Source organism: Grus americana (assembly GCF_028858705.1).
Source record: "Grus americana isolate bGruAme1 chromosome 27 unlocalized genomic scaffold, bGruAme1.mat SUPER_27_unloc_1, whole genome shotgun sequence".
In the NCBI taxonomy this organism is placed as follows: domain Eukaryota; kingdom Metazoa; phylum Chordata; class Aves; order Gruiformes; family Gruidae; genus Grus; species Grus americana.
The window spans coordinates 382,755-395,235 of NW_026561291.1; the positions used below are offsets into that span (position 1 = coordinate 382,755).

General features: G+C 61.8%; 1 protein-coding gene across 1 annotated transcript; it reads left to right on the forward strand.

Annotated features, from left to right (window-relative positions):
• Nucleotides 1–2,868: 2,868 nt before the first annotated feature.
• On the forward strand, nt 2,869–12,094 carry LOC129200040 (antigen WC1.1-like). The gene is made up of 14 exons (XM_054811294.1): nt 2,869–3,079; nt 4,414–4,722; nt 4,950–5,268; nt 6,182–6,498; nt 6,584–6,898; nt 7,723–8,037; nt 8,522–8,584; nt 8,668–8,982; nt 9,397–9,432; nt 9,725–9,862; nt 10,623–10,718; nt 11,154–11,237; nt 11,447–11,599; nt 11,838–12,094. Exons 1-14 carry the CDS (start codon nt 2,869–2,871, stop codon nt 12,092–12,094), a joined length of 2,928 nt encoding a protein of 975 aa, XP_054667269.1.
• Nucleotides 12,095–12,481: the final 387 nt, after the last annotated feature.

Consider the following 12,481-nt stretch of genomic DNA (forward strand, 5'->3'; position numbering starts at 1 on the left):
TTATTTATTTATAAATAGATACAATACTTTAATATATCATTAATTATAATGATAATATAATTTAATATATTTTATAACATATTAATTATATTAATTATTGTATAATGATATATGCGGTTTTTACATATACAGTTCTAAAGCTACAGAAAGAGCTTGTTAGGCCACAGCTTCCGTAGTAACTGATAGGCCAAGAGTAGCCTCATGGCTTGTGTAGATGCTTGTGAGGTCACTGGAGACTGAATACCTCAACAACGAGTACATGGCATATAGGAGGATATGTGCTTGTGAGGTCACTCTCAGCTGAGGAGCTGATAGGCCTGGAGCAGGCCCATGGACTGTGTAGTTGTTATGAGGTCACTGCTTCCCGAATAGCTGACAGGGCAGGAGCAGGCAGATGTCTGTGTGGGTGGTTGTGAGGTCACTGGTTCCCAGGTAGCTGGAAGGCCAGGCGAAGGCCAAAAGCTTGAGTAGGGGTTGGTGAGATCATTAGTGCCTGAGCACTTGATAGGCCAGGAGAAGGCCCGTGGGCTGTGCAGGTTCTCATGAGGTCTCTCTTGCCTGAGGAGCTGATAGGCCAGGAGCAGGCTTATGGATAGTGTAGGTGCTTGTGAGGCTCCTGGTGCCTGAGGAGGTGATAGGCCAGGAGCTGGCAGATGTCTGGTGAATGTCCTTGTGATGTCAGTGGTGCCTGAGTACCTGATAAGCCAGGAAGAGGCACATGGCAGTGGTAGATGCTATGACATCACCTGTGGCTGAGTAGTGGATAGGCCAGGAGTATGCCCATGGCTTGTGCATGAGCTCATCATTTCCCTGCTGCTGGAGTAGCTTTTAGGCCAAGAGCAGGGATATGGCTTGTGTGGGTGCTTCTGATGTCATCAAAATAATCATTTAGACCCCACCCAAACATGGCTTTTTGGAAGAACCAACGTCAGTAGAAGCCTGTACACAGCACACACACACACACACACACATGTGTGACAGTGTGACCCATGAGCACACAGCAGCAGGAGTAGGAGGGTGTGAGGTCACAGTCACTGTAACTCCCAAGCAGAGAGCGCTGGCAGTGGGAGGGCTGTGAGGTCACCATCAGTCTAAGTGCTGCTCAGAGAGTGGTGGCACTAGGAGGGTGTGAGGTGACGTCAGCGATGGCAGTCCGTGGCCGTGGGGCTCAGTGCCGAGCGGGCGTGTGCATCAGAGGGGCATGCCGGGGGCCGGGAGCTGCCCAGCCCCGTGCCTGCGAGGCCGAAGGAGCAGCCCCTGCAGCCCTGGCTGGAGCAGTCGGGGTGGGGGTGGCTCCGGGGCCCCGCAGGGATGTGCCTGGGCACGGTGCCAGGAGGAAACCACAGACTGCCTGCCGGGGCGCTGCGGGGGGAGCGCGGCGAGCGCTGCCAGGCCACGTGGGCTGTGGTTTGTGCACCTGTAGGCTCCGGCTCCCGATCTGCCCGCGGGGAATAACGGCCCCTGGGTGACACGCAGAGAGTCAGGGACACGTCTGAGCCTTGGGGCTGCGTGTCTGCTGCCAGGGCAGGGACATGTCCCAGCTCGGGCTCCTGCGAGGGACCCGCTGTGGGGCTCTGCGGGGAGGGACGGGTGAGCCAGCAGTCCTGGCATGGAGCTCTTCCCCTGGCCGAGGACTTTTCCCAGCTGCTGCTCCCAGCACAGCGGGGGCTGTAGCAGGGGCAGGGGCTGTTTCCTTTCCAAGCTGACACAGACCCCAAAACAGTCCCAGCTCCGTGGTTCCCATGGCTTGATGGTGCCTGGACACTCATGCCTTGGCTTCTTGGGTGAGCCCAGCAGAGGAGATGCTCATTGCTCCCCGTGCCCACAGCAGGGGTCGAGGGGTGACAAACCCATTTCCCCTCCACACCCAGCTTGTCCCGTGACGATCCCCCACTGCAGTGACCATGACACCCGCAGCGAAACATCTATGTCCCTCATATATGGTCATGAACGGCGCTGGAGAAGTTCATTGGAGGGCTTGGCTGTGTCGGAGGGGAGATCGCTCCTGATAATGTCTAAAAAGGTGCTGCTGCTTTGATTGGCTCCTCCTGCAGCTGGATCGGCATCGACAGAGATATATTACCCTCCCATCATCGTTGTCCCTGTGAGTCCCCAGGAGGCGTGAGAGGGAGTGGGGTTCCGCAGGGCTGTGCCAGCAGGGCAGAAGGCTGAGGATGGGGATGGAGGGACTCCTGTCCCCTCAGGTGCTGTGGCTGCTCCTCTGGGTGCAGCTGTGCAGGGGTAAGTGCCGACATCCTTGTCCCAGAGATGGGGCCAGCGGGCTCCAGTGGGGTCATTGGGACACCCCTTGGAATGGGGTTGCTTTGAAGGTGCCGCTGAGGTGAGGGGCAGATGTTGCTCCAGTCGATGGAACTTCTGCCTTTGCTTGTGCTCTCTGGGTGGGAGAGGGAGCCGTGGGCCTGGGGGCACGGGGCTGTACAGGGGTTTCTGGGCTGGTGAGGAGACGGTGCCCTGTGCAGGGCCGGGCATGGTGTGCGGGTTGGCATGGGCAGGGGGTCGTTGAGGTGGGAGGAGGTGCTTCAGGCTGTGGGGTGGTGAATGGCCCAGCAGGGCCAGAGCTGGGCACCTCCAGCCCTTTGCAGGACATGGAGAGAAAAGGGACCCCGACACTGCCCTGGAGACAGCGTGGAAGGAGGAGGGCTCCCATGCTGGTGCCTGTGCCTCAGCCTGGTCAGGAGGTACCTCCAGACCTGTGGTCTGTGGCTCGGTGCTCTCCTCGCCATTCTCATTTTGGTGTTTGAAGGGGCTGCGGAAGTGAGGCTGGAAAATGGTGGCGGACGCTGTGCTGGAAGAGTGGAAGTGAAACAAGAGGGCCAGTGGGGGACCGTGTGTCATTATGACTGGGACATGTCTGATGCTGCAGTGGTTTGCAAGCAGCTGGACTGTGGGTCTGCTGTTCAAGCTCATTTGTATGGATACTTTGGGCCAGGATCTGGCCCCATTTGGATGTATGGCGTTCAGTGTGACGGCAACGAGGCTGCCCTGTCTGACTGCACAAACACAGAATTTTATCGAGATTACTGTGATCACACTCTGGATGCTGGAGTTACATGTTCAGGTAAGGGGCCAGCCCGTTCCCCACCTTTGTGGCTGGGATGGGGGAAGGGACCTGGCTGTGCCCTCAGGGAAACATGGGGGTACTGGAGAAGGGCCCAGTGTGACCAGTCACCCTGCTGAGCTGGGACTGTCATTGCTGGTTTCCCTGGTCCCTGAGGAAAGCCCAGGGGGAACCTGCCACTGCCTGACCCCTGGTGTGGCTCAGCCCACCGTCCGTGGGTGCCTGGGGCTGGGACATGAGTGCCCACCCTGCCCTGCCATCTCTGTTGGTTCCCATCTTTCTCCTCCTGTACACACAGGAGCTGTCTGGCAGCACCAAGGACCTGGTTCCCCCATGCCAGAGACACTGAGAGCAGCTCACGTGGCCACCCACAGCCCCAGGGAAGGGCCCAGGGTCGTCAGGGACTTTTGGGTTGTGTTCCCTCGCAGACACGACTCCCCCAAAGCAGAGGGTCTGCTGAGAGGGGAGCAGCACTGGGCTTGGGCAGAAGAGCAGGGTGGCCCATGGCCACCTCATGCCTCTTCCAGGGTCACCCCATGAGAGCCAGCCCAGAGGGAAACACCCCTGTGCAGGCAGTGCTGACCTGCTGCCCAGCCTCTCCTGCCTACCCCAGCCCCTGGCTGCCCTGTGTCACAGGGCCTTGGCCAGCACTTGCTGGCTCTCCTTGGTGCCTGTCCTTGCACTGGGAGCTCGTGTCAGCCCAGGGCTGCTCCTCTGCCCGCTCTCCTGCCTTCTGACCAGCCCTTGGCCAGGGCTGTGCACGCCTGGCAGTGCACTCTGGCCCTGGCTGAGGACCCTCCCCGGGCAGGTGCTGGAGCTGGGGGCTGGTGCAGACAGTGACTGTAGGTACACCCGCACTGCATCTGTGCCCTGTGACATGTCCCATCTCCCAGCAGTGCCCCAACAGCCCGAGAACCATGTGGGACTGGGGTGCATTTCTGGTGGCTCCAAGGGGTTCCTGCGCCTGGCCCTGAGCTGGGTGGGGCAGAGCTGGCTGCAACAGCCAACAGCACCTGGGCCCATCTCCTTGGGGCCAAGAGCTCTGGGTGCTGCAGGGCCTGGGGCCAGTTCCCAGCAGCCCAGGGTCTCCAGAATAGCAGCAGTTGACTTAAGTGGTGCCTGTGGGTTTGGTAGAAAAGCCAGTCCCCGAGTGCTGTGCTGATTTCTGAAGAGTGGAATGGGTCTCTGGTGTGTTTGTGCCATCAGCACCCACTGGCAGCTGCTGGGATAGTTGTGAGGCTCTTTGCCTGTGGCCACCTTGGAGATGAGGTGAGGCATGGCCAGGCAACTGCCAGAGGGCTCTGGGACCTCACAGGGGTCTTTGGTTGCTCCAGGATTTGTCCAGCTGGTTGGAGGGGACAGCCCCTGCTCAGGACGAGTGGAGATCTATGACAAGGACCAGTGGAAAGCTGTCTGTGACTCAGACTTTGGTCCCAAAGCCACTGACGTGGTCTGTGGGGAGCTGCAGTGCGGCGTAGCCCTGTCCATGCCTGGGGCAGCTCATTTTGGAAAAAGTGGTGGTTCCATCTGGGACAGAGAGCTGCAGTGTTTGGGGAATGAATCCCTTCTCGCCTCCTGCCCAAGAGGGTCCCCCAGGGACCAGCCCTGCACCCAAGCCAACACTGCCGGTCTCACCTGCACAAGTAAGGACTCAGGGTGGGGTGTTGAATGCTGAGTGTGAGCTGGGGACGGGGAGCAGGACGGGGCCTGTACTGTGCTGGGTGTGAAGTCAGGAGGGGTGATGTGGTTTTCTACAGCCCTAAGAGACTGCAGAAGGAGCAGAAAGGAAGGTTGTCCCTCTAGACTGTCCCCCAGCTACCGACGCTGTAAGAGCACCAACGCAGCCTCTCTCATCTTCCTCTGTCCCCAGAGTACACAGGGTTCAGGCTGGTGAATGGCAGCACAGCTTGTGATGGAAGAGTGGAGGTCCAGGTGCTGGGGACCTGGGGCACCCTCTGTGCTTCCCGTTGGGATCTCTTGGATGCCCATGTTCTCTGTCGCCACCTCAACTGTGGGTTTGCTGAGTCCATTCCTGGAGGAGGGCATTTTGGGAGAGGCACGGGCCCCACCTGGAGAGAGTCATTCCACTGTGATGGGACTGAAGGCCACCTGGGACAGTGCCCAGTGACTGCCCTGGGAGCCTCACCGTGCTCCCACGAGAATGTCGCTGCTGTCATTTGCTCAGGTGAGTGCTGGGAGAACACTGTGTTGACTCCATTTTCCCCTGGGGTGTGACATGGCCACCCAAAGCAAGGGACCCCATGGCAGCAGCAGCAGGGTGAATTTCTCCCTGGAGAAACCCCAGCTTCACCAGGAGTGATGTGGAGATCTTGATGTGCTCAGACTGAACGCTCTGATGTGGGAGAGCTAGGACTGAGCCAGGCCTGGGGTCCCCTGCTCTCATGCTGCGGGACAGGCCCAGGATGGGGCTGTGGGGCTCAGCTCCCTCCCTCCGGCTGCAGACAGCCCTGTCCCAGACCCACAGAGAGTCCCACAGAGCCCAATCCCACACCCAGAGGGGCTGCCTGCCTGTCCCCAGCAGCAGCAGCAGCAGAGCAGGGGTGTGAGCTGCAGAGCAGGACTGGGCTTTGCCCTGGCTTCTGCTCAGCACAAGACCCAAGCTGGGCCTGTTTGGTCAGAAAGGGCCCCCTCGCTCTGCTCCCTGCCAGGGACACTGGCTCCCAGCCCCCGTTCCCCAGGGGCGCAGAGAGGGACAGAGATGTGTGTGCTGCCCCGTGTCTCAGCAGTGCCAGTGCCAGCGCTGAGGTTGGGCAAGGCTTGTCCTTGTGCTGCCCATCCCCAGGCCATTGCACCACCTGCTGCTCCCTCCTGCGGGAGCTGCCCCATCTGCCTCAGCAGGGACGTGCTGGGTGGTTCTGCCCCAGCAAGAGCCAAGAGAGTGTCTTGCCCAGGAAGGCTCAGGGACTGGGAAACCAGCAGTGTGGAAACCTGCTCCTGAAGCTCACTGCAGAGGGCTGGGGGCAGGCAGATGAGCTTCAGGGCACCGTGAGGTTTCCAGAGCCTGGAGAGGCACCTCAGGTTCCTGGGCTCTCTGGTGTTGCTGAGGGCTGGGACGTGGCTGCTCTCCCCAGGCTCAGCCAGCTCCGCATCCCTGCGGCTGGTGGGTGGAGGGAGCCGGTGTGACGGGCGAGTGGAGATCTTCCAGCGCGGGATGTGGGGCAGAGTCCTGGATGACCAGTGGGACATGCAGGAGGCCAGTGTGGTGTGCCGGCAGCTGCGGTGTGGAGAGGCAGAGACAGCCTACAACCCCCCGAAGCCTGAGAGAGGGACAGGTCCCGTGGGGCTGCGAGGGGTGCGGTGCGCAGGGCATGAGGCCAGCCTGACCCTCTGCAACACCTCCCTGGCCGAGAGTGCACTGGCAGCAGGGATTGCAGAGGATGTGGGGGTCGTTTGCTGGGGTGAGTGGCACTGCAGGGGCCCCCCAGGCTCTGGGCTGGGTGGGCACCAGCCCCTGACAGCAACTGGGGTTTCTTCCCGCTGCAGGGAGCCGGCAGGTCCGGCTGGTGAACGGGTCCGGGCGCTGTGCTGGGAGAGTGGAGATCTACTACCAGGGCAGCTGGGGGACCATCTGTGATGACGGCTGGGACCTGCCCGATGCCACTGTCGTTTGCCACCAGCTGGGCTGCGGAGGGGCGGTGGAGGCAGTTGGCTCTGCTCGGTTTGGGGAAGGCTCCGGGCAGATCTGGCTGGAGAGTGTGAACTGCTCCGGGGCTGAAGCTGCTCTCTGGGACTGCCCGGCAGGGTCCTGGGGGAAGCATGACTGCGGGCACAAAGAGGACGCAGGAGTCGTCTGCTCAGGTCTGTGCTGGGAGCTGGGAGCTGTGGTGGGAGCCCAGTGCCTGGGGAGGCCGGGCTAAGGGGAGAGCTGGCAATGCTCGAGGCTGTCGCTGGCTGCCTCTGAGCCCCTGCCCAAGCCCATCCTGGGGACACCCATGCACAGGTCCCCTCAGTCCCATCAATGGTCTCTGAGGAGCTCAGTTGTGCCCATGGGTTAGTGGGGAGGGCAGGGTTGTCTGTCCACCAGGGACTTGTTGGAGAGAGTCCAGAGCAGGGCCACGAAGCTGATTAGAGGGCTTTCCTGTGAGGACAGGCTGAGAGAGTTGGGATTGTTCAGCCTGCAGAAAAGGCAGCTCCAGGGAGATCTAATTGCAGCTTACCAGTACCTGAAGGGGCCTACAGGAAAGATGGTCAGGGACTGTTTATCAGGGAGTGTAGTGACAGGACAAGGGGTAATGGGTTCAAGCTGAAGGAGGGTCGCTTTAGATTAGATGTTAGAAAGAAATTCTTTACTGTTAGAGTGGTGAGGCCCTGGAACAGGTTGCCCAGAGAGGTTGTGCATGCCCCATCCCTGGAAGTGTTCAAGGCCAGGTTGGATGAGGCTTTGGGCAACGTGGTCTAGTGGAGGGTGTCCCTGCCCGCAGCAGGGGGGTTAGAACTAGATGATCTTTGAGATCCTGTCCAACCCTAACCATTCTATGATTCTATGAATTTTCTCTGTCCATGGGTGCAAGGGGGACATGCTGGCCATACCTTTGCCTGGCTGAGGGCATGGGGGCTGCAGGGGTAACCCTGCTCCCACAGCTCCAGACCAGCCTGTTCCCCCTCGGTGCCTTTCATCCCAGATTTCGTGGCCCTGAGGCTGGAGAACAGCACCAACTGCTCCGGGCGCCTGCAGGTTTTCTATAACGGGACATGGGGGAGCGTTTGCTCCAACTCAATGACTCCCAAAACGGTGTCGCTGGCCTGCAAGGAGCTGGGCTGTGGGGATGCAAAATCCTTGGAACGATACCCGACCTCTGGCAGGCTGACTGGCCCCGCCTGGCTGGATCGCGTGGAGTGTGGGGAGAGAAACAGCTCCTTCTGGCAGTGTCCCTCTGCTCCCTGGGACCCACAGTCCTGCGATGACCTGCGAGATGAGACCCACATCACCTGCAACGGTAACTCTGAGCCACCCGGGCACCAGCATCCCCAGCTCCTGCTCCCTGCTGGGCATTGTCAAACGCAGAGGCAGAGCCCACAGGGGCTTTTCCTTCCCATGCCAGACCCTCCTGCTGCTGCTGCTGGTGGTGGTGGCACAAAGGGGACTTCAGCTCTCAGAGCCCCACACATTCACCAGCAGTTGCCAGCCGGGCTCCCGGCAGTGCCTGGGGGAGGCAGAGGTGTCTCCAGGCAAGGTCTCGGAAGGGACCTGTCAGGGCTCCAAGGAGCGTCCCCTCCTCCTGCTGCTCTGTGAACCAGGCTCCCTTTGGGGCTGAGCAGTCAGGGTCCCCCACCGTATGCCGTGTGTGTCCCCTGAATGACCAGGGTTCAGCTGCATCCATGAACGAGGTGGCACAGGGATGTGCGAGCAGAACTCAGCCCCGCTGTCTGCCACACGACCCCCCTGCAGCAGCCCCTTCACCGCTGCATTTCCTTCTCCAGGGAGACAGCCAGAAACGCCCCCGGCCCTGGGGGCCACATGCCCAAACTCCACGAGCTGCACAGGTAGCTGCTCCTCTGCGTGCCTGTCTCAGCTGGCAGGGCTCTGCCTGCTGTGCCGTGCCCTGAGAGGTCTCTGCCTTCTCCAGACAGGGAGAAGATTCGTGCCGTGGGAGGCGAGAAGGGGTGCTCGGGCAGAGTGGAGGTGTGGCACCGTGGCTCCTGGGGGACGGTGTGCGACGACTCGTGGGACATGCAGGATGCTGAGGTGGCATGCAGGCAGCTGGGCTGTGGCCCCGCAGTGTCTGCCCTGGGCGAGGCTGCCTTTGGGGAGGGGACGGGCCCCATCTGGCTGGAGAAGGTGGAGTGCCGGGGGACAGAGCCGTCTCTGCAGGACTGCTGGGCCCAGCCTGGGGACAGCGGTGCCTGCCGGCATAAGGAGGACGCTGCCGTGAACTGCTCGGGTGAGGGGCAGGGCTGGGACCCCTCACGAGGGTATTGGCAAGGAGCTGGGGCAGGCGTTTTCCCCGCTGGGTCCCAGCATGGCTGTAGAGCTCCTGAGAGCAAGGCTGTCTGTGCAGAGCCTGGGAGCCTGGTGCCAAGTGGGCAGCAGCTTCTGTGGGGCTGGATGTCCTCCAGCCTCTGCCTGCAGGGCCCTGCAGCCCCCGGGGGCATCTCCCGGGCTGCCTGCACTGTCCTGCCCATGGCCCTGGGCTCCTTCCTGGCCACCCTGACCAGCCCCGCAGGAGGGATACTTTGGGTGGGATGTGTCAGGGATGTCCGCACATGTGCACACACACACGGCGTGCCAGAGAGGAGGCTCCCTGGTACCTGCACACCCAGCCTCTCAGCCCTGCTCTCCTTCTCCTCCTCTGCAGCTGCACCCAGGACAGCAGCACCAACCCCCCGAGCAGGTAAGCTGTCCTCCCCATCAGCGCTGGGTCTTCCCAGGGCCAGGCTGTGACCCACAGCCGGAAGGAAGGGGCTCCTTGCCGGGGTGTGAAACTCCCAAGAGGTGTCCCCGGGTTAGCAGTGGGGGAGGGGTTTCGGGAGGGCTGTCATTACCCGGTAGGGTGGGAGCTTCCCCATCACTCCCCCCCTGGGGTCCCTTACCCCCCGGTGTAAGGGGGGGTCAGGACTGGGCTGTCCCAGCCCCCCACCTCTCCCAGGCCTGCTGCTGCTATTTCTATGTTCCTGCCCATGCAGATCCCACCCAGGGCCGTCCGACGGGCAGCGGGAGAGTCTCATTGCCCGTCATCATCTGCATCATCCTGGGAGCCCTTCTCTGCCTGCTCCTGGCCCTCCTGGCTGGGCAAGTGTGGAGCGCTAGGGCTGGGCGCAGAGGTGGGTCCTTCCCCCACGGTCCATGGGGAAGATGCCTCCTGGCAAGGCCAGGGGTGCTGTGGGGTGTCAGTGAGGGGTACAGGCAGAGCTGGGGGGACCAGAGTGTGTGCTGCCTGCATCCCCATGTGCCGCCCCATTGACTGCCTGACCGTGGCCCACCAGCAGCAAGGGGTAGAGAGATTCCAGACTCGGGGGGAGTTAGGGATGGGGCAAGGAGAGCAATGGCCGAGCTGGGCTGGGGGAGATGGGAGCAGAGGAGAGACAGGTGAGGATTTGCCACTGGCAGTGCTCTGGGCAGCTCTGGAGGGGGCTGTGGGGCAGGGGAGATGCTGGGAGAAGCATGGGACAGCAGGGTCCATCCCTGTGGCGTCAGGCCCCCAGGCTGTTCCTCTGTCCCACCCTTACCTACCCCCCCAGCAGGGCAGGGGCCGTGCTATGGATCCATGGGGCAGGGAGGGGGTAGCTCCAGGGGCAGAGGAAAGGCAGGAGCTGCTCCAAGGTCAGCACCAGGGACCTGGCCCAGGGCCCAGAGGGGCACAAGGGCTATCTCTGAGGGGATGGTGTGAGGGTGTCGCTGCCCCTGACCATCTCCATGGGGACATTGCCCTTCCTGAGCAAGTGTCAGCGGTGACAGGACAGCGCAGTGGGGCTGTGCTGTGGGGCCAGCCCTGGGCTGTCCCGGGGCAGAGGGCTGGTGGAGCAGAGCAGGATGCCGTTGCCTCTCTGCCCATCCCTGAGCCAGCCCTGCCTCTGTCCGCAGGCTCCGAGAGAGCTTGGGAGCCCTTCCCTGAGGCCCTGTATGAGGAGATCGGTTACAGCCCGGCGTGGGAGAAGCAGGCGAGGTTCAGCGGCTCAGGTGGGTGTGGGTCCCTGATGGGGGGCACATCTGCAGGGCTCTTTGCCCTGGCCCCCAGACAAGGCTGCCTCCCTGCAGCCCCCTGGCCCATGGTCCCTGCAGCTGTGGGGCTGTGGGGTGTGTGGGGAGAGCAGCCAGGTGGTGGGCGTGGGAGAGGAGCTTCCTCCCCACCAGCTCTGCCCGTCCCAGACAGGGACAGCCCCTCTCTGCCTGTCCCTGCGTCCCACCGGACACCTGAGGGGTGAGGGAAGGGGCTGTCCCGGGGCAGCTCTGGGAGCCCCTGTGAGAGGGGGTTTGTCCCAGGGGAGCAGGCTGAGTCCTGAGCCCTCCTCCCCACGCAGCCCTGGCTCGGTGGGTCCCCTGTCCCCAGCAGCACTGAGCCCAAGCTGGGTCAGCAGAGCGCACTCCCATAACACCTGCATCGCCTCTCTCCAGGCTCCTATTCAGAGGGATCCCTGACCAAGGTGCAGCCCCAGCCCGGGGACAGTGAGGAGGAGGATGGTCCGGGGTCAGCACCAGGTAACGGGGGGCAGGAAGGGGTGGATCTCTCCTCCCTGCAGACTTGGGATGGACAGAGGTGTCATTGTTACAGCTGGGGAGGACACAGGCAGGGGTCTCCTGTGGTGCTGCCAAAACCAGTGTCTGAGCCCCATGTCCCTGCACATCCTCCCATCCTCTGCTCTGCAGGACGTGTCTTCTCACTGTCACCAACTCTCCTCTCCTTTCAGACGTCCCTGTCGGGCCCAGAGGTGACCCAGCAGATGGCTATGATGATGCCAGGGAGGTTTCTGACCCTGGGGAGGATCCTGCCTCTGGTCAGGGAGACTGGGAAATGCCCAGGGCCCCAGAGGAGGGAGCAGGGCCCAGGGATGCACCTGGAGGTGAGAAGCAAAGATAGGGCTGCCGGTTCCTGGGGTGCCATCCCTGCTGCTGGATGAATTGCTGCCATACTGAGACCCCAAAATCCTGGGATGGGGGAACCTGCCCTGGGAGTTTTCCTTGGGGGGACCGGGGGTGGGAGAGGGAGCTGACTGGTGAGGAGAAGGGGGGAAGGTGATGTAGAGACCAGGAGGGCACCTCATGGGACGAATGTACAATGGGCTGCCTTGCTGCCTGCAGGGGCAAAGCTGCGCTCCCAGAGAAGTGCTGGGGCCCCTGGAGCTGAGGGAGATGCCTGGTCCCTGTCCCCGGAGAGCACAGGCTATGACGATGCTGACGAGGTGTCTCTGGCACATCCCCCTGAGGACACAAAGGCTGTGACGCCAGAGCTCAGTGCCCAACAGTCCCTGGGCCCCGGGCCAGGACAGCCCGTCCCTGCCGTGCAGCTGGGTGCAGCCAGGAGGGAGGAGAGGTCTGTGCAGCTGGGAGAGCCGTGAGCACCAGGGAACCGTCTGCCTTTTCCCACGGGCAGCAGAAACAGCCGGGCATTGCCTCTGGTTTTATTCTCCTGTGTTTACCCCCTGCCTCCACATTTGTTCTTATTAAAAGCCTTTGGGGGTATGACCCAGAGCTGGTGCTTGCCTGCCCAGGTGTCGGGGTGTCTCCCTGAGGCTGACTGGGGGGGAGCAGAGCACAAGGAGATGGCGGTGAAGAAGGGCCATGTCTTGGGGACAGTGGGTTCAGGGTCAGGCTGTGGAGCTGCGAGAGCCCATGTTCCCTGGGGAATATTCCTGCTGACAGAGACATTTCCGTCCTGCCAGCCACAGTTTCCAGCAAAAATGTCTCTCTGCAAGGTCCCGGGATGCACCCCAGAGGGAGCGCCC